Below are 24633 nucleotides of genomic sequence, written 5' to 3' on the forward strand. Positions count from 1 at the left end.
GCATGGAAGAAAAATTCAGCTCATTTTGATTTTATACCTTTCTTCTAAGAATTATCTTGTTACTTATATAGTTATATATACATGCATATATTATACATATGCTGCTGCCTCTCCTGGATAGACAGCAAGCTACTTGAGGTCAGGAACTGTCTTGCCATTACTGACAATCTACAAACAGTGGCTGATTTTTTACCAGGGATGTAGAAGAAACTTGAGCTTCAGGTCCCTGGCAACCCTGAGAATCTATAATTAAAACTAAAAACGTAAACAAATGGAATAGACATGCAAGTAGATTGATATTTATTGGGCACAAATCATGTCCTAGATCTTTTTATTATTACAAAATAGAAGAACTGATGTGGTCCCACTTCAAGAATAATCCTTAGCAATTTCACAGCATTCTTTACTGAAGATTTTATAGTATATTGACAGAAATGATTAAATATCATATAACTGCTCATGAAAAGGTATGAAGCATACACATCACAAGGTGCTCTTGGGTCTCTTTATTTAGCAGGGCAAAACAACCAGCCCCAAAGATTCATCAACTCCAATGTGACCATTACACATTATCCCAAATAAAGATCAAATCATTCATTTTTTGGCATTTTCTCCTTGAATCCAAATCTGCCAAAGGATTCCAGTAAATAGAAAGAGCTGGGAAAATTACTCCTGTATGGGTTCAAGATTCATCCAGCAAAAGGAAATGGGGCAATTCCTTTTACACCCAGACCAGTTATCTGTTTAAAAGAGGAAAAAAGAGGGTTGGACAGGGAACAAAATGTTTTGGAATAAAAGAAAAAAGAAATATCTACCCATGATTGATTTTTCAGATAATTTTCATATTTTATGAATAATGAGAATTTGTTTTAATCTTCATTCTAACATTATCCTTAAATAAGAAAGGCATTATTTACTAAATTAGGCATCTCTAGTAAAATCTGAGGCATAATCAGACTTCATTATTTACATGACATAAATCCAACTATTACCCACTGGTAATTAACTTGAATTTTAAAAGAAAAAAATGTTATTTGCTCTTCTTCATTTCTTTCTAGGGCATAGTTTTTTCAAGGACCTCATCTGCAATGTCCCAGAAATCTTTCCACCATGGAAACTCACTTAAGCACTGCACTTCTCATAATAGATGGACCCTCCACTTCTTTGTCCCCTCACTCTCACTGACTAGTTTCTCCCAGAACCTTTATTTTAAGGAATAGGTACAGGTCAGCTCTATCTTCTTTCCTCTACAACCTGCATTTCTGCCTCTCCTGGACTTTCTCTACCTTATATCCTCACTCTCCTTTTTAGTGTTATTTTCCTCATTAGAATGTAAGTTTCTTAGGTAGGGCCTATTTTTATTATTTGTGTTATTTTTATTTGTGTTCCCATTGCTTAGCACAGTACCTAGCATGTATTAAGTGCTTAATAAATACTTGCTGACTAAACCTGATGGAATCTCTATTTTCTGTTAGCTTCCTCCTCTGCAAGAAGAGAGAGTTGGATTAGACAGATGAATTCTAAGGTTTCTGTCATCTTTAAAATTTCACTTTCTTGGATTTTTGGTGTTTGTTTTGATACAATGAGAGTTTATCATAAGAACTTGAATAGGTTCTAAAAACATTCACACTCACAGCATTTTCCATAAAGATAATATCAACCATAGAACCTGTCACTCTGCCATATTCAAGACTCAGAATATTGTTCCTGGCACACAGTAGGAGCTTGTTGTTTTTGTTGTTTGTTCTTTCTCAAAGAGAATCATGACATCAGGGAGCCAAAGCCATGACATGCAAGTGAATTGAATTTAAGTAAGGGGGAGGGTGTTGTGTGAAGTCAACAGCCTTAAGAGCCATTGTGTCCATTGGCAAGATATAGATTAGAATGATTGGAGATGAACCTGGATACAGTGGGAGCAGTAGGAACTTAAACTTATTGAATGATCTATGCCCAATATACTCAAAGTGTCTTTCTAACTTGGTAAAGTCTGCTAGAGATTGTGCTTTGCCCCCATGGTTTTTGAGAATTTAGAGTCACTTTTATATAATACGAATGTCTTTTATTTGTCCTCTAGTGAAAGACAGACTAAGAATTTGAGTAAATAAATGCCGCAGATAGGGTGAACCAAAATTCTTAGTGCAATTTAAGCCATTATTAAAACTAAAGCTTTTGGGAAACTATATTAAGTAAACACAAGAAAGAGTACTAGCTGTTTTGATATTTGGAAAAAGGTTTTTTTGTCATGGAATAAAGAAAAACAAAATCAAATCACCTTGAAAATCCTTCCTGTATCAGGTTGTCTTGAAAGTTGATCAGCATCCAGGCCATCCCTGGCAGAGGTCACATATAATTCAGAATAATCTTTTCCTCCAAAACAGCAGGAAGTTGTTTTTTCAACAGGTAGCTTTACTGTTTGAAGTCTTTTTCCTGGTTAGCAAAACATTTGTTGTAAATTCTGTTCTACTGATAAGACAACTGGTCACTCTTCTTTATAGAGAGATAACTATGACAGGTCATTTCCTAAAGACCCCTTAATTTGGAGCCAGAAGATCTGGAATGAGTCTGGAATTTCATTCTAGAAATAATGGGTATCCAAAGAAGTTTTTAAAGCAAGGGATTGATATGGTTAGATGTAAACTTTCATTCTATCAGTTTGGAAGCTCTGTAGATTACAAATGGCAGAGAGAAGAAACTAGATATGGAGACACCACGGAGCAGTCTATTATAATAATACAGGCAAGAGGTAATAAGGGACTAGACTAACGTGGTTAGGGTGTGAGAGAAGAGTATATTCATGGGATCCCAAGGAAGTGCCAGCTGAAAAGTCTAAAGTCCTTATTTTAAAGGCTATCTTATCTATAATGATGATAATCCCCCCCCCCCCCTTTGCTGGAGTTAAGTGACTTGCCCAGGGTCACACAGCTAGGAAGTGTTAAGTGTCTGAGACCAGATCTGAACTTGGGTCCTCCTGAGTTCAAGGCTGATGCTCTATCCACTGTATCACCTAGCTGCCCCACAATGATAATTTTTATAATAGATTACTAGTTCCCCTGTAAAATGAACATTCCACTCCATTTTTTTGTGTTCTCATTAGACAAATAAACTTATAGTAGACTTACCTGTCTCTGGATCTAACTGGATCACTCTCCCTCCATTGTAACAAGCCACCCAGAGCTTCCCTTCATTGTCAATGCACATTCCATCTGGAATGTGTTCTTCCTTTTCCATCTTGTACACACTTCTGCGGTTAGCTAGGGTAGGAATAGGTTTGTCAGTACTGAGTATCTTACATAGTTTTTCTAAATGGCTTATTACTAAAATTTCTCAATATCAATAATTGTAAAGGGCTAGAACTGAGCAAATTCATTTGGATAATGGAGCACGTGAGACTAATTGCCAATTGGAAGGTTCCCTATTAACTTGTTTAAAGGTTGACCCTCCCCAGCTATTCTGTACTGACTTGATTGGTGGGACAAAGAGGGGGAAGTGTGTGTGTGTGTGTGTGTGTGTGTGTGTGTGTGTGTGTGTGTGCATGTATGTGTGTGTGTGAGGAGGAGGAGGAGGAAGAGGAAATTGAGACGCTGAAGCTTAGTCTCTCGTGGCGTTTGAGGGAGCAAAATGTGTGTGAGATTGCTAGACCTAACCCCCTGACTTTGAATATAAAAGATCAAGAATAAAGACGTTTAGTGATCCTGACTCCAGTTGATTTCTGGGAAGATAGAGTTCCAGCAAATCATGATTGTCTCCATATAGCATATGGTCCAGACGCTTAAGGAATTTAATTCTATGAGACAAATGGTTAGAGTAACTCACATGATTTTTTTTTTTTCAAAACTATTTCTTTGTGGGAGGGAAAGAAAGGGAGATTCAGATATATTTATTTTGATTATTTTTATTTTATTTATTCAGTGTTTTGTGAAAATTCCTGGAAGAGAAGAAAAATGATAGTGGAACGAATTATGAAATACTTGTAATTGACTTTCTTACTAAAATACTGAGAGCCATTTTTAAGACTGATCTGCATTCAAGTGCCCAGATTCTGATAGCATATATATTGTGCATCCTAGGGGAACATTTCTTGTGGATTTTGAAGTCATAGTATAGATATTTAAATTAACTCTAGTCTAGTAATTCATTATATCTTGTCCACATAAACAATATCACCACAAAATTAATATTGTATACAAACTAATATGAAGCTGTGCTTATTGAATAAGCCAAATATGTATATATGTATGTATGTAGAAGTACATTGTAAAGCTTAAAATTGGTTGGTTTAACTAACCCTGAGAATCAAAACAACAACAAAAATAAACCCAAGGGATCTGTAGAAAAACTGCATATTCCTGAACTCAGAACATGGACTTGACATGAAAAAAAAAAATCAAATATGACATGTGAAAGAAAAGGAGAAAAAAATAAGTCAAGAGCCTTATTTTTAGAGCCAGACATCTGTGCTGGTAGATTTTTTTAATGCAGTACATCTGAATAAAGAGAATTCTGGTTTCTTTAAGAAACAAAATTCAGTTCTAAAAGAGACTCTAGTTGATTCCTTTCTTTAAAATGTTGCCTATTAAATTCATCCATGTAACAAAATAATATAAAGGCATCAATACCTGTTTTAAATCATCCAAGAATTTATTTTACTTAACTATTATTTAATAAATGGATTTTCTCTTTTTTTCTTAAAAAACAAAAAGGGAAGGGGAAGAGGAGAGAGATAAGAGGGAGAGAAAATAAACACTTAATTTAAAAAAATCCAAGTTTTTGTCCCCATTATTTTAAATGAAATCACAGAATCAGAATATTTCAGCTCAGTTCTCCTACTTATTAAAACTGGCTAGAGTGAATCAATATATGAAAAATCACCATTACAATCTAACTTTAGATACCTTTCCTTTACAGTTATCCCTTCCACAATGCAGGAATAAGGGTTGTGGTTCCCTCATGATCTGGAAAGTCTGCATAAAATTTTTTTGCCCTCCCTTTGTACCAGAAGTCTGATTTATTATGATATTAAAAGATAAAATATATTGATATTGTATAAGATTATACATATGTTTGAAGAATTTTTGCTTTTCTAAACTTTTTCTCTGTTGCCTGCTAGTCTTTACATGTTGTCTGCAGTTTCTGCAAAACTCCCCCAAAATTCCCATTTAGTTTCTTATGCTGATTTATGATATATAAAAACCGTAATGGGAAACATCACAGTGTGGAAAGGATAACTGTCTTCAACTTCATGTGTCTTGTTTAATAGACCTTTTGGCGGAATACTGATAGAACTAGATCCAACAGAAATACAAAGTGGAAAACTGGTGCTAATAATCCCTAACTTGTATAATTACTTTGTAGTTATGCCAATCTTTCAAAAGATGCAGAATTTTATCAATGTGGATGCTATCCTTCACCTACACAGAGTATAACACATTAGTGCCTTTGGATGGTTTTTGTGAATGATTGTTATAGGCAAAATATACTCATGACCTAATGAAACTTTGATTAACAAGCCTCTCCAAAATTAGCTAAGCTGGTCTTTGTGATAAATGCACACAATTCATTGTACGTTCCACACTCAAAGTCCTTTCTACTTTGGCAGGACCTTCCAGGATTTGTACTTTATTGGAAGAGCTTTTGAAGATCTCTAACTTCTTTATACTATGTAGATATTTGGTCTATGCTATACCCAGATTTCACCATCTATAATTCCATTAAAAAAAATCTTAAAGACACAACTATACTTGCATATTACAATAAAAGCAATAGCTAGCAATAAGTGTTTCAACACTGTATTCTTTCATTCATTCACTATTGCATACAAAAGCCAGTATTGCAATGAAGAGTATTCACTGGCCCCCATTTAAATGGTTATAGATTGACCTTGCCTCCATTCAAATCTGTATAATAATGACCCATATCACCAAAAGGTCCCATAACATTCCCAATCTTAGAAAGTTCCTTAGTTACTATCCAGCTGAGTCTGGTCTTTAAACCTGGGGAGAAAGGTTGACAGTAACTCTCAGATGCAAAAAAAAAAAAAAAAAAAAAAAGTAATATCACAGAGATGACTTAACAATGGCAAAAATATCCATACCGATTTTTCCTGTCTGTAATTCATAATCAAAGGCATCCACAGAATAAGACAGGCTATCAATGTAATAGAAGATTTTATGATCCAAGGACCAATCCAAGCCATTGGAGATGTCCACATTATCAAAGTACTTCTCTGCAGTGCCATTGGGAAAGAGAGCATAAAGGGAACCTTGGTGCCTCTCCAGCACTGCAGGGGCAATCTCCTCACCCATGGTACCTGGAAAGATCAGAAGGTTATGAGAAATGACATAATAGATTTTGCCACCAGACATCCTAGGCTTACAGATTTAGAGCTAAGCTTTCCACTATTACAGATAAAGAAACTGAGGCCCAGAGACTCTTAAACTCTGGATTGGCAGAAGGTAAAATAGCCATTGAAAGAATTAACTGTTCACCTCCTGAAAGAAACCCCAAAATGAAAACTCCAAGAAAAATTTCAGAACTATCGGACCAAGGGAAAAATATTACAAGCAGTCAGAAAGAAACAATTCAAATACTGAAGATACAATAAGGATTACTCAGGATCTAGCAGCTTCTATCTTAAAGGATGGAAGGGTCTGGAATCTGATATTTCAAAAGACAAAGGAACTTGGAATGCAGCCAAGAATAAACTACCCCGATAAACTGATCATTTTCTTTCAGGGAAGAAGATGGACATTCAGTGAAACAGGTGAATTTAATTTATTTCTAATGAAAACACCAGAGCTGAAAAAAATTGGACTTCCAAATATAGAAATCAAGAGGCATAAAAGGGTAAAAAGAAAAGAACTCTTGAGAACTATAAGTTTGTTATGAGTATGCACAAAGGGTGCATGTATAATTTGATTTTACTGTTATAATATAAAAAATAGTAGAGGTGGAAAGGGGATTATAATAGAAAAAGGGGAAAGTGGAGGTAAAATAAGGGAAATTACAACTTACAAAGAGGCAAAGAAAACCTATTATAATTGAGGGAAAGAAGGGAAGGGGATGAACATTGTGTGAATCTTACTCTCATCAGATTTAGTTCAAAGAGAAAATGTTAGACATATTTGGTTTCACAGAGAAACTTCTCTCACCTTATAAGGAAGTTTCAGGGGAAAAGGAAAGAGAAAAATCAAATTGTTAGTCTCAAAAATGAAAAGGGAAAACGTTCCATCAATGAAGAGAAAATTAGAGCTAATTAAGAGTTATTTTGCCCAACTTTTCTTTTTTTAAAAAATTTATATCTTTTTATTGACAGAACATGTGCATGGGTAATTTTTACATTATCCCTTGCACTCACTTCTGTTCCAACTTTTCCCTTCCCTTCCTCCACCCCTCCCCTAGATGGCAGGCAGTCTCATACATGTTAAACATGTTAAAGTATATCTTAGATACAATATATGTATGCAGATCCATACAGTTCTCTTGTTGCACAAGAAAAATTGGATTCAGAAGATAAAAATAACCTGGGAAGAAAAACAAAAATGCAAGTAGTCCACATTCATTTCCCAGTGTTCCTTCTCTGGGTGTAGCTGATTCTGTCCATCATTGATCAATTGGAACTGAATTGGATCTTCTCTTTGTTGAAGATATCCACTTCCATCAGAACACATCTTCATACAATATTGTTGTTGAAGTGTATAATGATCTCCTGGTTCTGCTCATTTCACTTAGCATCAGTTTATGTAAGTCTCTCCAAGACTCTCTGTATTCATCCTGCTGGTCATTTCTTACAGAACAATAACATTGCAAAACATTCATATACCACAATTTATCCAACCATTCTCCAATTGATAGTCATCCATTCAATTTCCAGTTTCTAGCCACTACAAAAAGGGCTGACACAAACATTTTTGCACATACAGATTCCTTTCCCTTCTTTAATATCTCTTTGGGATATAAGCCCAGCAGTAACACTGCTGCATCAAAGGGTATGCATAGTTTGATAACTTTTTGAGCATAGTTCCAAATTGCTCTCCAGAATGTTTCTCCAACTTTTTAAAAGAAAAGGAATGGGAGAGGCTAATAGAAAGTAAAAGAGAAATAGTAGGAGAGAGATATAAGAAAGGGGAAGAGGCTATAAAAGGGGGGGGAAACTCCATGAGGCAAGTGGAGCTCATGAGCAAAATACTGGGGAGGAGGGAAAGGGGGAAAGGAAAGAAAAAAAGCATAATTTGGGGTAAATAAGATGACGGGAAATACAGAATTAGTTGTTTTAACTATGAATGTGAATGGGGTGAACTCTCCCATAAAACGGAAGCGGATAGCAGACTGGATTAAAAACCAGAATCCTACAATATTTTGTTTACAAAAAATACATTTAAAGCAGAGTAACACATTCAGAGTAAAGATAAAAGGCTGGAGCAGAATTTATTATGCTTCAGGAGAAGTTAAAAAAAAAAAAGCAGGGGTAACCATCATGATCTTAGAACAAGCAAACAAGCAAAAACAAAAATAGATCTAATTAAAAGAGATAAGGAAGGAAATTTTATCTTGCTAAAAGATACTATAGATAATGAAGTAATATCAATACTAAACATATATGCACCAAGTGATACAGCACACAAATTCCTAAAAAAAACTGCAAGATGAAGTAAATAGCAAAACTATAATAGTGAGGGATCTCAACTTTGCTTTCTCAGAACTAGATACATTGAATCACAAAATAAATAAGAAAGAAATTAAAGAGGTAAATGGAACACTAGAAAAGTTAGGTATGATAGATTTTGGAAAAAATTGAATGGAGGCACAAACGAGTACACTTTTTTCTCAGCAATTCATGGAACCTATACAAAAATTGACCATATATTAGGATATAAAGACCTCAAAATCAAATGCAGAAAGGCAAAAATAATAAATGCATTTTTTTTCAGATCACAATGCAATAAAAATTACATTCAATAAAAGGCCAGGGGAAAATAGACCAAAAAACAATTGGAAACTAAATAATCTAAATAATACTAATATAATATAATCTAAATAAACTAAATAATCTAAAGACTGAATGGATAAAACAATAAATCATAGACACCATCAATAATTTCACCCAAGAGAATGACAATAATGAGACAACATACCAGAATTTGTGGGATGCAGCCAAAGCAGTAATAAGGAGAAATTTTATATCACTAGAGGCATACTTGCATAAAATAGAGAAAGAAAAAAATCAATGAATTGGACTTGCAACTAAAAAAGCTTGGGAAAAAAAACAAATTAAAACCCTCCAATCAAATACCAAATTTGAAATTCTAAAAATAAAAGGGGAGAATAATAAAATGGAAAATTTTAAAAAACTATTGAATTAATAAATAAAACTAAGAGTTGGTTTTATTTTAAAAACAACAATAAAATAGTTAATTTGATTAGAAAAAAGAAAGAGAAAAATCAAATTGTTAGTCTCAAAAATGAAAAGGGAAACTTCCCACCAATGAAGAGGAAATTAAAGCAATAATAAGGAGGTATTTTGCCCAACTTTATTCCAATAAATTTGATAATATAAGTGAAATGGAGATATAACTACAAAAATATAGATTGGCCAGATTAACAGAAGAGGAAATAAATTACTTAAACAGTCTCATTTTAGAAAAAGAAATAGACCAAGCTATTAATCAACTCCCTAAGAAAAAATCTCCAGGGCCAGATGGATTTACATGTGAATTCTACCAAACATTTAAAGAACAATTAATTCCAACTCTATACAAACTATTTGAAAAAATGGGAAAGAAGGACTCCTGCCAAACTCCTTTTATGATAAAGACATGCTACTGATAGCTAAACCAGGTAGGATGAAAACAGAAAAAGAAAATTATAGACCAATTTCTCTGATGAATATATAGATGCAAAAATCTTAAATAAAATATTAGCAAAAAGATTACAGAAAGTTATCCTCAGGATAATACACCATGACCAAATGGGAGTTATACCAAGAAGGCAGGGCTGGTTCAATCTTAGGAAAACTATTAATATAATCGACTATATCAATAACCAAACTAACAAAACCCATATGATTATGTCAATAGATGCAGAAAAAGCATTTGATCAAATCCAATACCCATTCCTATTAAAAAACACTAGAGAGTATAGGAATAAATGAACTTTTCCTTAAAATAATCAGTAGCATCTATTTTAAAATCATCAGTAAGCATTATATCTAATGGGGATAAACTAGAACCATTCTCAATACGATCAGGGGTGAAATAAGGTTGCCCATTATCACCATTACTATTCAATATTGTATTAGAAATGTTTGCTTTGTCAATAAGAGAAGAAAAAGAGATTAAAGGAATTGGAGTAGGTAATGAGGAAACCAAATGATATGATGGTATATATAGAGAACCCTAGAGAATCAACTAAAAACTATTAGAAACAATTCACAAAGTTGCAGGATACAAAATAAATCCAGATAAATCATCAGCATTTTTATACATCACCAACAAAATCCAACAGCAAGAGATACAAAGTGAAATTCCACTTAAAATAAGTGTCAATAGTATAAAATATTTGGGAATCTATCTGTTAAGGGAAAGTTAGGAGTTATATAAAAACAACTACAAAACACTTTACATACAAATAAAGTCAGATCTAAACAATTGGGAAAATATTAAATGATCTTGGATAGGTCAAGCAAATATAATAAAAATAACAATACCACTTAAATTAATCTATTTATTTAGTGCTATATCAATCAAGCTGCCAAGAAATTATTTTCCAGACCTAGAAAAAATAATAACAAAATTCATATGGAAGAACAAAAGTGTAATGTTCGGGCTAGCTTTTTGGAGGTCCTTCAGACAGGCCTTGGTCTCAGCAGGATAGACACCACAAGAATGGTCAGCCATAGAGTCTAGAGTTTTGATTGACTCCTTTACAGTCTGTCTCCTTTACAGTCTGTGTCTGTCACAGTTTGATACAGTCTTGAGCTTAATGGAGGAGTACAGGAAGTAGGACAGCTACTAGGAGGACGGTCAAAAATGGAATGTCTCATTTCCAGTCCTCAGCCCTTACATCACTATGCTATGTACTAAATATATGTATATTAAAGAACCATCACCTCATCAATTCCACTGATTTAACACCTTGTTGTAAGTATCTTTGTTTCAAGTATACTTTTCCAAAGTTCTGGCCCTCTACACAAAAGGACAAGAATTTCAAGGGAATTAATGAAAAAAATTCCAATGAAGGTGGTCTAGGTGTACCAGACTTAAAACTGTATTAAAAAGCAGCGGTCATCAAAAACAATTGGTACTGGCTAAGAAAGAGAGTAGTAGATCAGTGGAATAGGTTAGGTTCACAGGACAAAATAGTCAATGAGTATAGTAATCTAGTGTTTGACAAAACCAAAGACCCCAGCTTTTGGGATAAGAATTGAATATCTGACAAAAACTGCTGGGAAAATTGGAAACTAATATGGCAGAAACTAGACATTGACCCATACCTAACACATATACCAAGATAAGGTCAAAATGGGTTCATGATCTAGACATAAATGATCATATCATAAACAAATTAAAAGAATATAAGATAGTTTACCTTTCAGATCTGTGGAAGAGGAAGAAATTTGTGACCAAAGAAGAACTAGAGATCATTACTGAACACAAAATAGATAATTTTGATTATATTAAATTAAAAAGTTTTTGTACAAACAAAACTAATGAAGACAAGATTAGAAGGGAAGCAATAAACTGGGAAAACATTTTTACATTGAAAGGTTCTGATAAGAGCTTCATTTTAAAATTATATAGAGAATTGACTCAAATTTATAAAAATTCAAGCCATTCTCCATTTGATAAATGGCCAAAGGAAAAGAACAGACAATTTTCAGATGAAGAAATTGAAACCATCTCTAGTCATATGAAAAGTTATTGATTAGATATTATTATTCTATAAGAAACAATAAGCAGGATGATTTCAGAAAAGCCTGGAGAGACTTGCATGAACTGATGCTAATTGAAATTATCAGAACCAAAAGATCACTGTACACAGCAACAGCAAGATTATATAATGATCAATTCTGATGTATGTGGCTCTCTTCACCAATGAGATGATTCAGACCAGTTCCAAGGATCTTGTGACCAAAAGAGCCATCAACATCCAGAGAGAGGTCTGTGGGAACTGAGTGTGGTTCACAACATAACATTCTCACTCTTTTTGTTGTTGTTTGCATTTTATTTTCTTCATCATTTTCTTTTCTGATTTGATTTGATTTTTCTTGTACAGCAATATAATTGTGTAAATATATATGCATATATTGGATTTAACATTTCTACTGTGTTTAACATATATTGGACTACTTGCCATCTAGAGGAGGGAAGTAGAAGAAGGGAGGGAAAAACTGGAACACAAAGTTTTGCAAGCCCTAAAGTTGCAGAATTGCGTATGCATATGTTGTGAAAAATAAAAAGCTTTAATAATAAAAAAAAGTCTGGATCATACTCATAGGAAGTGGAACAGCTAGGATTTGTCATTGATAGTCAGGGTGGGCCATAGGAAGGAGTATTGACAGGAGATCAAGCTATATAAATGCTACCCTCACCCTCTTTCTATAAAAGTATTTAGTAGACCCCCATTTCTTTATTAATTCCTTTTGGAAATTAGCCAACCAATTAGTGGTATAATAGTAAAATCTTTGACTCTTGATTTGGAGAAGTCCTAAGCCTACAAATTCTTTTGAGACACTTTGTGGCACTGCTCCAGAACCCCAGTATCTTGAGAGTTCAGCTTCTAATGGGAAAACAAGCCAGCTTGTCTTTTCCCTAAGACCAAAAATTCTTTTATCCACTCTGAAACCATCTTCCCAACTCTCCCCTAACCTTGTCTCTCCAACTGATTTTGCCCTTATCCTTGAAGCATCTCTCCAATTCCTCTCTGATTTTATCCTTCAAGCATTTCCCCCCATTCCTCCCAGATTTTATCTTTCAAGCATTTTCCTAATTCCTCCTAGATTCCTTCAAAACATCCCTTATCTCCCCAACTCTCTCCCTCTGTTTATTACCTTCCCAAAGTATGGTACAAAATTATATTTGGACTTTATCTGTGAATAAAGGTACTTTTCAGCAAGTAGAATGCCTCAATGGATTTTTCACAATTTTTGTGCCTCATCTTTGCTCTCAGACCTCATTACATGACCCCATCACTTCTGTATCCCCAAACCACCACACCAGAAGTATGGGAAAGTTTCTGCCATGCCAAAAGACAAAATGCCTGAGCTTTTGACAGGATTCTTCTAAGCTCCCCCCAGGAACTTTGTTCCATCTTTACCACGCTTTGTTCCTTATAGCCATCATAAACCCAAGAGGGATATTAAAGCCAGGAAGATAAGAAATAATATAGTCCACTACTATAGCTCCACAGCATTTATTGTCAATGAGACAATTTCCTTCTTCTAGCAGGTAGCAAGTAGTGACCTAGAATGCTACCACCAGCCACACAGACACAGACACGCACACATACACACATATATCCTATCCTCTAATCAGTAGAGGCCATAAGCCACCCATACTTTAGTAAACAATTTTCCTGGCATTTCTGTAGCCCATAAAAAAAAAATCTATCAATTGGTGATAAATCTTCTTGAATTGACCAAGGCTGATTCCCAGTCTATTGCTCCGTCTACCTCAAAGCTTTCTCCTGCTTATTTCTTCCTACTCGTTTTCTGTCTACTCAGAAAGCCTTTGAGAAGCCAGTTCCTGCCTCAGTGACACAGCTGAGGAATGCTTTCATGAAGGAACTTTGTCATTAAGGTTATTTTCTTTCTTTTCAACATGTGTAATCAAGGTTTTCCCTTTAAACAGAAAAACAAATTTCAAAAAGTAAAAATGATACCAGCAAAGTATCTCCCAGCTGGATCCACCTTTCCATCATTGAACCGAGTGTTTTTCTTATCTTTATCCACAGAAAAGAGGTCAGATAATGATTGGTCCTCCCAGTTCAAAGCACAGAACCGAGTTCCTACTGTTGCAACATATCCACCAGATTGTCGAATGGCCACAGAGCTGACTGTACTATCTGTAATTGTAAAAACAAACACACATGATCAAAAGGCAGAATAAACAAAATGCCCAACATTAAGTACAGTGGTATAGTGGAAAGAGCATTGGCTCAAAAGATAGAAGACCTGGGTTCAAATTCTACCTCAGGTACTTGTTACCTATATGGTCCTGGCCAATTTATTTAGTTATCCTGGGTCTCAGGTTTCACATCCAAAATAAGATGGTTAAATTAATATACCTCTAAGAGGCTGCCTGACTTTAGAACTATAGTCCTATGTTCTTGCTTCATCCTTACTGCAATTTTGTAGGCTCATAGATTTATTACTGGAAGGAATCTCAGAGAACATCTCTTTTTATAGGATCATGGATTTCCATCTTGATCTTGTGGTCATCTAGTCTCACCTCTTCATTTTACAGATAAGGAAACTGAGGCCCAAAAGAGTTAAATGACTTGCTCTAAGTCAGGTAATGAGTAGTAGAGAAGAATATTATTCCAAATAATATGATGTCTCTTAAAGGTATCTATTTAATCAACACATTATCAATAAATGAGTTAATAACATTAAAGCAATTATATAAAGCAAACTTTTAAGGTTTACAAAGCTCTTTACTTACAGTGTCTCATTTAAGAGTTATGATAATTTTATGATCAAGAACTATTATTATTCTTTGTTAAGAAGTCTTTTTTTTTTTCAGTCATGTCTGACTGTTTGTGACCACATTCAAGGTTTTCTTGGAAGAAATACTAGAATGATTTGTCATTTACTTCTCCAGCTCATTTTTACAGATGAGGAACTGAAGCAAATGAGATTAAGTGACTTGTCCATGGTTACACAGCTAGTAAGTGTCTGAGGCTGAATTTGAACTCAAAGATGAATGGTGTTGATTCCAAACTGAGTGCTACCTAGCTGCCCTTATTTTTACTTTATTGATGTTTTGAAGTTTTATTCATTTTAAATGACTTGCCCAGTGTCTATGGACAGCTAGGTAGTACAAGGGATAGCACACTGGGCTTAGAATCAGGACAACTCTTCTTCCTGGGTTCAAATCCCTTTGAACACTAGCTGTGTGCCTCTGGGCAAGTCACTTAAATCTGTTTACCTCTATTTCTTATCTGTAAAAATTAACTGGTGAAGGAATTGGGGTCTTGAAGAGTCAGACAAAACTGAAACAAATAACAATTTAAGGATTACACATCTGGGTATGGATATCTGAAGTGAGACAGGAACTTCAATCTTCCTGACTCCAGTATTCATGCCATATCAATGACAGTATCTTTGATCATATAAGAACATCCTTAGATGAACACATTCATTTCCTGTGACTTGGTACTAATCTCTATATCATGACATTTTCTCTTGGTCTACTGATTGCTACATATCAGTCTGACTGTACACATTGAGAAATGCCATTTCCTAATGCAAAAATGACTGACAACATTGCTCAAGTTTGCTTACACTTGGTTAAAGATTATTTTAAAATAAAGATCCAATTATCTTATGGGGAATCCATAGTAAACACAAAGTTAACTTTATCATGATCTTAACTTGGGACTTGGGACAAAACAAATTAAAGGATATACCTGACTTCTATCACATTCTGTCTTGAATCTTTTATTTGTAGATGAATATGTCTAATCTTTCCAATTATGAGTTATTTAAGAGCAAGTATGATGTCATTTCTTCTTTGTACTACTGATAAATCAAAAGGAATGTCTTACTCTATCCTCCACCTCAAAAAAAAAGTTTACAACTTAAAGTAACCTTGTTGGTACCATTGTGGATAAGAAATTTTATTCCAATTCAAAAGGAGCAAGAATATTAGCTGGAGTAAGGAGAAAGATGCCATTGAAGGGATTCAGCAAAACAAACCAACAAATGGAGCCTATCTGATGGTATTTGTAATATTCGATGCCCATAATGCCCCACTTCTACAAAGGAGCAAGGAAGAAAGAACATTAAAGCATAAAACTGAATTATGACTTTTGGGACAGCTCATTTTCACCTAAAATTTTAAAATAAAATAATATGCTAAATTTTCCATTTTCCTTTTAATATTGAGGGGCAGGTAGAGACAGACTGACATTTGTGCAAGTTATAAAGTAAATCTATGTATGTGTTTAAAAATGTATTGAAGAAAACAACATTAATGCTATATTCTGCATTTAGGTACAAGCCTATTAGGAATTATTTTTATTAATTTCTCATTAATCTAAATTCAAGCCTTGTCTGCTTCAGAGAAATGCCCAGACAAAAAAAGTTTTCTCATGTCTTCAGACATCTAACAAGATATTTTGAAGTAACATGGGAATATTAAATAAGGCAAATTTCATAACATGATAAAACATAGTTGCATAGTTCAAAGTGAATATTTTACTTTATCTGAGGAAACAATGTCACATGTTTCAGGAATGACTCTGGAAAATCCTGTCCTTCAAATCAAATCTCATTGATCACATGATATAAAAATTCTCTCTGGTCTGGTCACTGATGACCTGAAGTAATTACTCCTGATGGGAGTAAATAGTCCACATCATTTATACATGTTCATATATATATATACACACACATAATATATACATACACACATATATTTTTTTCTTTCTTTTTTCTATTAAAGCTTTTTATATACAAAACATATGCATGGGTAATTTTTCAACACTGACCCTTGCAAAACTTTCTGTTCCAAATTTTTCCCTCCTTCCCACCTACCCCTTCCCCTAGATGGCAGGTAGTCCAATACATATTAAATATATTAAGATACATATTAAATCCAATACACACATATATAGATATAGATATAGATATAGATATATACAGAGGAACCTTTATATGCACATATGTAATATATATATGTGTATGTATACACAATACATCTATTGGGAGGGGGTTGGTTAGGGAAATTTGAGAAAAATTATTCATTTAATGGAATCTATCACAAAGATACCACAAATGTAGTGTTTTCTTTTCATGGACATAGACATATTTAGCCTATTTTTGCACATGTCCACCTTTGCTATTTGCTTCTCTGCTAGAGAATAGGGGTATGTGGAAGGAGCCTCCCTTTTCTCTTCATGTTCCAAGACAATCTGACAAGAGAAATATCACTTAAAATATCTGATAATTGGATGAAACTTGAAAATTAAATTACTAAATAGTGATAATCCCCAAATATATGAGGCATCCCCAAATTTTAACTATTGTAGAAGTGGGGGCATTATGGGCATCGAATATTACAAATACCATCAGATAGGCTCCATTTGTTGGTTTGTTTTGCTGAATAGCCTTTTTAGGTCTCTTAAACATCTCTTTGTTATAAGGGATGATTCATTGGGAGGGAAGTGTAAGAGAAATATTCAGAAATGATGAATAAACAGAAAATAAAAACAATTTTTTTAAAATGAAAAAAATGTTACACAAACTTTTTAAAATGACAAGTAGCTAAATGGTATGGTAGAAAATATTCCGAACCTAGATTGTATATGATCCTGGACATGTCACTTTCCCTGTAGTTTCCTCAACTATAAAATTAATGAAAATTTTAGCATTTCTCTTCCAGGTTTATCCTCCAGGGTATGGGGGGGAGGGGGAAATGAGATAATAATTATAATGCACTTAGCAGAGTGCCAAATATAGTAGGTGCTACATAAATGCTCTGCTTTTGGGGAGGGGAAAGTCAGTAGGCTTCATAATGTCAAATCCTTTTCAATTATTTTTTTCTGACTGAAATTCAACTCTCAGAGGACAAATCCTTCTTCTGAGAAAGAGCCATTCTCATTCATTGCTTTCAGAGATTTTAGTACTTCTTTAGGGACATGTTACTGCATCATGATCTAGTGGAAAGAGCACTGAATATTTTTAGAGTAAGAGTTCCAGCTTTCCACCTTAACTACCTTGTGACCACAGAAAGATGACTTGGTCTCTTGGAAGTCCTAGTAGTTTCCTCAAATGTAAAATAATCACGTCCAACTCTTAGTGATCCCATTTGGAGTGGACACAAGGATGCTAGAGTAGTTGGCAATTTTCTTCTACCAAATCATTTTACAAATGAGGAAACTGAGGCAAACAGCATTAAATGATTGCCACATAGTAGTCCAAGCAAATAATAATATCAGGTTATGATAGCAAATGCTATGATCCTATTTTTCAAAATTTTTATTTTATGGGCAACTAAGTGGCAAAGTAATAAAGCCCTAGATCCAAGAGGACCTGAGTTCAAATCTGTCCTCAGACACTAGCTGGGTGATCCCAGGCAAGTCACTTAAAGTCACATGTCCAGGGTCATACAACTTTTAAATTCAGGAAGATGAATCTTTCTGATTCCAGTTTGCCTCAGTTTACTGATTTGTAAAATGATCTAGCAGAATAAAATTGCAAATGACTCTTGTTATCTTTGCCAAGAAAAGCCCAAATGGGATCACTGAGAGTCAGACACAACTCAACAATAATAGTACTTGCATTGTTGTTCCTAGTAAAATGCTCTGTAAACCTTATAACGCTATGCAAACATGTTTGATATTTTCATTAATGATTGTTGTTATTGTTGGTTGTCTTTCATCCTCAAAAAGGATCATGACATTAGGGAGGTGATGCCATGACACACAAGTGAATTGGATTTAAATTAGAAAAGGCTATGCTAAACCACCTGTCTCATTTTCCCCTCCAGAGCCATCTGGGATTAGTGACCAGATATAAATCAGAACAACTCTAGAGATGGCCTGTATCCAATGGGAGTCTTGATCTTTTTAAGCTAAGGTCTTCAACAGGTCTCAGTTTGACTGAGGTCATACCCATTCAGTGATTAAGACTAGGCAGCAATTGAGGCAAAGAATCTACACTTTCCATAGTTCAAAAGAAAATCTAAATGCATAAATAAATAATGTAAACAGCAATTAATTCTGCTTTGGGCAGAAACCTTGAGGGTCTTTCCCTCATTAAGAAATAGCATTTGTATAGCTCTTTAAGGTTTGCAAAGCTCTTGACACATTATCTCATTTAATTCTCACAATCAATTGGAGTTATTGTTCTTATTTTACAGATGAGGAAACTGAGGCAGACATAGTTGAGTGATTTACTCAAAGTAACAAAGTTTGAAAGTCTTTGAAGCTACATTTGAACTCAGGTCTAGCACTCTATTCATTTGTACCCCCTTGTTATTGGGAAGCTTAGTCTCTAAAATCAGAGATTGGGTATCTTCCATCAGCAGATTGGGACCTATAAGTACATCACCATGCCTTATTAGGTAGATTATAATATTTTGTAGCTAGTCTTAAAAGTGCTCATGGATGTTAATCATGAATCAATTGCCACCACCCCCTTTCTTTCATCTGCTGTAATTTTGGATTGGGCATCAGGGCATTGCATTGGTATACTCCTTCCTACCTCTGTTAAGGAATTTAAACTGTTAGCACTATCACTCACCCTCCTACTTTCTCCTCAGTCTCTATACCTTGGTGATCTCAAGGGTTTAGGGAAATGAAAAATATGTTCTCCCTTCGAAAATATTAGGGATTCCTGTCAGAACTTTAGGACTTCTCTCCATTTATTATAATTTCTGATGATGTCTTTTGATTAAAGCAAAAGTTTGAAGTAATAACAGGCTTCAATTAGAAAGCATCAACCTTGGTTTTGTTTTATTCAATTATTTCAGACTCTGCTCCTATCTGAGAGTTTGGGTTGTGGTTTTTTGTTTTTTTGTTTTTTTGTTTTTTCTTTTCTTTTTTCTTTTTCTTTGTTTTTTTTTAGCAGAGATACTAGAGTTGTTTGTAATTTTCTTTTGTTTTTCTTTTAATAGTATTTTATTTTTCCAAATACATACAAAGATAGTTTTAAACATTTACCTTTGCAAAACCTTGTGTTCCAAATTTTTTTTGGTGGCAGTTAGCTGGATAGAGCATCAGCTCTAGAGTCAGGAGTGCCTGAGTTTAAATGTGCCCTCAGATACTTAAGACATACTAGCTTTGTGACCCTGAACAACTCACTTAACCCCAAATACTTCATAAAAAAAGAATAAAACCAAAATTTCTCCTTTTTCTACCCCTCTGCTGCCCCAAGACAGCAAACAATCTAATAATAGGTTAAACATGTGCAATTCTTCTAAACATAGTTCCAAATTTGTCATGCTGTGCTAAAAAAAAAAAATTAGATCAAAAGTGAAAAAACAGGAGAAAGGAAAAATCATTTGTAATATATACATACATATATACATACATATATATATATATATATATATATATATATATATATATAATTTTATTTATTTACTTATTTTGCTGAAGCAATTAGGGTTAAGTAACTTGCCCAAAGTCACACAGCTAGAATGTGTTAAATATTTGAAGGCAGATTTGAACTCAGGTGCTCCTGACTCTAGGACTGGAGTTCTATCCACTGCACCACTTAGCTTCCCCCATGGATTGTAATTTTTAAATAAACTGAAGTTACTTGTCCAAGGTCATTCAACTTTTAAATTCAGGAAGATGAATCTTTCTGATTCCAGGCCCCACACTATTCACTGCATCACCCAGCTGCCCAGTTTATAGATAAGGAAACCGAGGTGGACAACAATTTGGTTAGGATAAGAATCAAATAGGATTTGAACTAGGGTTTTCCTGATACCAGGTGCAGAGATCAATACATTACTATGCATAGACCTACCACATAGACTAGGGAGTTCAGCTTCTGGATATAAAGTAGCTTCAAAAGTAGAAACTTTGAATCTTTTCTTCTGAGAGCAAGGGAAATAGTTGTTCTAACCCACTTTAAAAGATCAAAATAGTGATACCCAACACAAAGCAACAAATTAATTTTCAACTGTCAATTTTAAAAAATTGAATCAGATCAAAGTTTAAGAGAAAAAGTCCAGAGATATATCTTTGTTTTCAGACCATCTCTTTAGAAGAAAAGGTTAGTGATTATAACAGGTACTTTCTTAGATAAAGAATCTCCTCACCTGCAATAACTTCCTGCACTTGCTTGGTGAGTGAATTCCATCGGCAAATCTTCTTAGATGGAATATCCACATACAGGAGACTATTGGATTTTTCCTCCCACACTGGAGATTCTCCACACCTGTTGATGTCCCAAACAACGGTCTCAATCTTAATAGAGGACATGATCAGGACAGTGATCTCCTAAAACCAGCCAACATAGATCAAAGGCAACATGAATACCCAGGATTTCAAACACCTAGCATAAAAACCACAGTTAAATTCAAAATAATTTTAATCAGTTCAAACCCACAGGCTGACAGAAACAGTGTGGGAGGCACTTTGCAAAAAGAAGACCATGCATGGCAGACTCAGGAAGACCTCAATTCAAGTGTGAAAACAAGGAACAGCCAATAAAAAGAGTCTCACTCAATACTCTTCCTCCTCCACCCCAGACTTGAGCAGCAAACATTTCAATTTACCAAGGATTTTTAAATGACTTTAAAAACAATTGAAAGCAAAGATACAACCTTCAAAAGTTGTGCTCAGGTCCTCAGGAAGTTAGGTTCTTGAAGGCTGCAACTGATTGAGAGCTTCCCTTTTATACTCTGTACCTGACACTGAAATGTCTCTTCTCCTATTACCTCTGCTTAAAGCAAACTGTCCTCTAATTGGCTCTTTCCTATTTCCATATCCAAGGATGATCTTTCCAATGTTATCTTTAAAATAGTTATTTATCTTTCTAATGCTCTCAGAGAATAGTTCAGCTAAATTCTTCCAAGTCTAGTTTTTTGGTTTTCCCCTTCTCCAGAATCTGACACCTCCCTTCTAAAGAGATTTCTTTCCCAACTTTTGAGAATAATTTAGGATTATAATAAATACTAAACAAGACAGCTAGGTGGTACAATGGATAGAACACAAAGTCAGGAAGACCTTAGTTCAAATCCATCCTCAAATGCTTCCTAGCTGTGTGACCCTGGGTAAGTCACTTAATCCTGTTTGCCTCAGTTTCCTCATCTGTAAAATAAACTGGAGAAGGAAATGGCAAACTACTCCAGTATACTATCTAAAAAAATCCTAAAAGGGGTTACAAAGAGTCAGACAGGGACAGGGACAAAAAACAAGTATTAATTGCTTTTGACATCATAGGATCATAGATCTTGCCTAGAAGAGAATTTAGAAGTCCTTTAGCTTAACACCTTCAATTTACAAATGAAGAAACTGAGGTCCAGACAAATTAGGTGAGTAGCCCAAGGTCAAGCAACAGGTATTTATTAATTTATTATAGGCTATGCACTAAGGGCTGCCCTCAAAGAGTTTACATTCTTTTCGTTAAGATTTCAAATAGCTTTTTATTTTTCCAAATACATGCAAAGATAGTTTTCAATATTCTTCTTTGAAAACTCCAAATTTTTCTCCCTCCCTTCCCCTTTCCTCCTCCCCTAGACATTCTTCTAAGTGCAATTCTTTTGAACATATTTCTACATTTGACATGCTGCACAAGGAAAATCAGATCAAAGTGGGGGGGGAATATGTGAAATAAAAAACAAATAAGCCAACAACAACAGAAGTGAAAATACTATGCTTTGATCCACATTCACAGACTCCAAAGTCCTCTCTCTGGATGCAGATGGCTTTTTCCTTCACAAGTTTATCAGAATTGCCTTGAATCACTTCCATGTTGAAAAGAGCCAAGTCCATCATGGATTATCATATAATTTTGTTGTTGCTATGTACAATGTTCAAAGAGGTTACATTCCAATGGGAAAGACATAGCAATAACTAGGTAAAAAGAAGATTGTAACTGATGAAAGGTTATTTTAAAGGAAGGCTTACAACCTAAAGTGAGACTTAAGATAAGTTGAAGAAAATCAGGGAAACTAAAAAGGCAGAGTTGAAAAGGCAGAGCATTTCAGGCATCATCATAGCTAACATTTATGTATTGCTTACTATATGCCAGGCACTGTGCTGTTTTACAAATATTATCTCATTTCATCTTTATACTTACCCTAGGAGGTAGGTGCTATTTTTATACTGATATATGGAGTTAGAAAGGCACATATGGATTAGATGACTTGCCTAAAATCACCTAATTAATGTTGAGGCTACATTTGAGCTCAGGTTCCTTGACTTCCAGATAAAATCTCCATTCATTTTGGTAACCTGGTTATTAAACTAGCGAAGTGAATACACTGTGGGGGGCTGGAGTCAGGAAGACTCACTTTGCCTAATTCAAATCTGTTCTCTGACACTTTCTAGCTGTGTCCCCTGAGCAAATCACTTCACCCTGTTTACCTCAGTTTCCTAATATGTAAAATGAGCTAAAGAAAATGGCAAACCACTCCAGTATCTCTGCCAAGAAAACCCCAGAAGGGTCAGACAAGACTGAAATGATGAAACTGCTCTTAAGCTGTTCTTAAGCTAGTGATGACGCTTAGTAGAGGGAAGGGGACATAAAGTATAAGAAATTCTTCATGAGAAAGTTTTTTTAAAAATGGCAAGAATACGTGGGGTAAATAGATGTGGGAAGAAGGACATTTGTGATTATGAGCTCCAGGGACTGGGAAGATGGTGGTGACCTGAAGAGTAACAGTGATATCAGAAAGATGGGAAGAGAGGGAAGATGATGAGTTGGTTTGGACATGTGGATTTTGAGATGCCTATGAAACAACTGTAGTTCAATTTGATGGGCGCTTGTAGCTGCTTATCCAGGATCAGAGGCAGAATTTGAAATGAGATCTGACTATAAATCCAGTCCCAGACAAGTGTTTGACAAGATTAACCTTTAGGCATATTTACTCTAAAATGGCTTTGCAAGTATCTCTTTCTGATAACTCTCAGGAACATAAATTTAAGCTCTACGTTTCCCCCCAGACACAAGGTTTAGCTTTTGCAATTTTAGTACTTTAGCCTTCAAGAACAAGCTGTTAGGGAAATTGGCAGTAATCTTATGTTTCAGATTGGTTGCACAACTGGGTCAAGAGATGCATTCTAAAGAATACCCCTCTTTCAAGGACAATCTCCAGAAGCGAAGCACTTGCTACGGGGGAAGTCTGAAGATGCAGACAGAAATGAGACAGAGAAGCCAGGTTATCGGAGTTTAACAAAAAAATTTAAGCGATGTACCTGCCTGCGTAAAGACCCTTGGGGGTTTCCCTTCAATGCTGATCCAATCTATGCCTGTAGCTCAGCTTCTGATGACTGCTGTGCAGTACACCACAAGCAGGAGGAGTTACCGTGGGCCAGACCCTCCCTTGAGCGTTCCGGCAGACAGCACGTGAACAAAAATCTGGGTTTGGCTTTGGGGGTGAAGCTGGCGGAGTCAGATTCAGAAGCCGTCTAGCTGAGTGGGGGTGAGGGAAGAAGGAGAAGAGTAGTTGAATTCACCAAAGGCGTTCTAACCAATTCCAATAGTTTCGGGAGTCTTCAGCTACAGGCTTAGCAATTATAGAAGCAGGGATCTGACTGGCACCAGCCAGCAGCTGCTCTCCCTGGCTCTGCACAGGCATAGGCTGGACTGGCATGTGAGAACTGAAGAAAGGACTTCATATACATTTAAAGGGCAATGCACCTTCCTCCTGCCAGAAACCAACTTCCCTGGGGTTCTAGTGTAGGTTGTTTTTGTGGGGGCAGGGAAAGAAATCCTTCCCTTTTGGGAGATGAAGA

General features: G+C 35.1%; 1 protein-coding gene across 3 annotated transcripts; it reads right to left on the reverse strand.

Annotated features, from left to right (window-relative positions):
- Positions 1-277: 277 nt before the first annotated feature.
- Positions 278-24210, reverse strand: LOC141561134 (regucalcin-like). 3 transcript variants are annotated; one of them, XM_074300278.1, is made up of 7 exons: positions 24098-24210; positions 20991-21171; positions 13876-14058; positions 6092-6307; positions 3120-3251; positions 2273-2427; positions 278-740 (listed from the first exon to the last, which is right to left on the reverse strand). In XM_074300278.1, exons 2-7 carry the CDS (start codon positions 21151-21153, stop codon positions 690-692), a joined length of 900 nt encoding a protein of 299 aa, XP_074156379.1. In that variant the 5' UTR covers positions 21154-21171; positions 24098-24210; the 3' UTR covers positions 278-689. The 3 variants fall into 3 exon arrangements, with proteins under 3 accessions (XP_074156379.1, XP_074156377.1, XP_074156378.1); XM_074300276.1 differs by having other exon boundaries at positions 24094-24203; XM_074300277.1 differs by lacking the exon at positions 24098-24210 and adding an exon at positions 21498-21601.
- Positions 24211-24633: the final 423 nt, after the last annotated feature.

This window comes from Sminthopsis crassicaudata, chromosome 3 (genome assembly GCF_048593235.1).
Source record: "Sminthopsis crassicaudata isolate SCR6 chromosome 3, ASM4859323v1, whole genome shotgun sequence".
In the NCBI taxonomy this organism is placed as follows: Eukaryota; Metazoa; Chordata; class Mammalia; order Dasyuromorphia; family Dasyuridae; genus Sminthopsis; species Sminthopsis crassicaudata.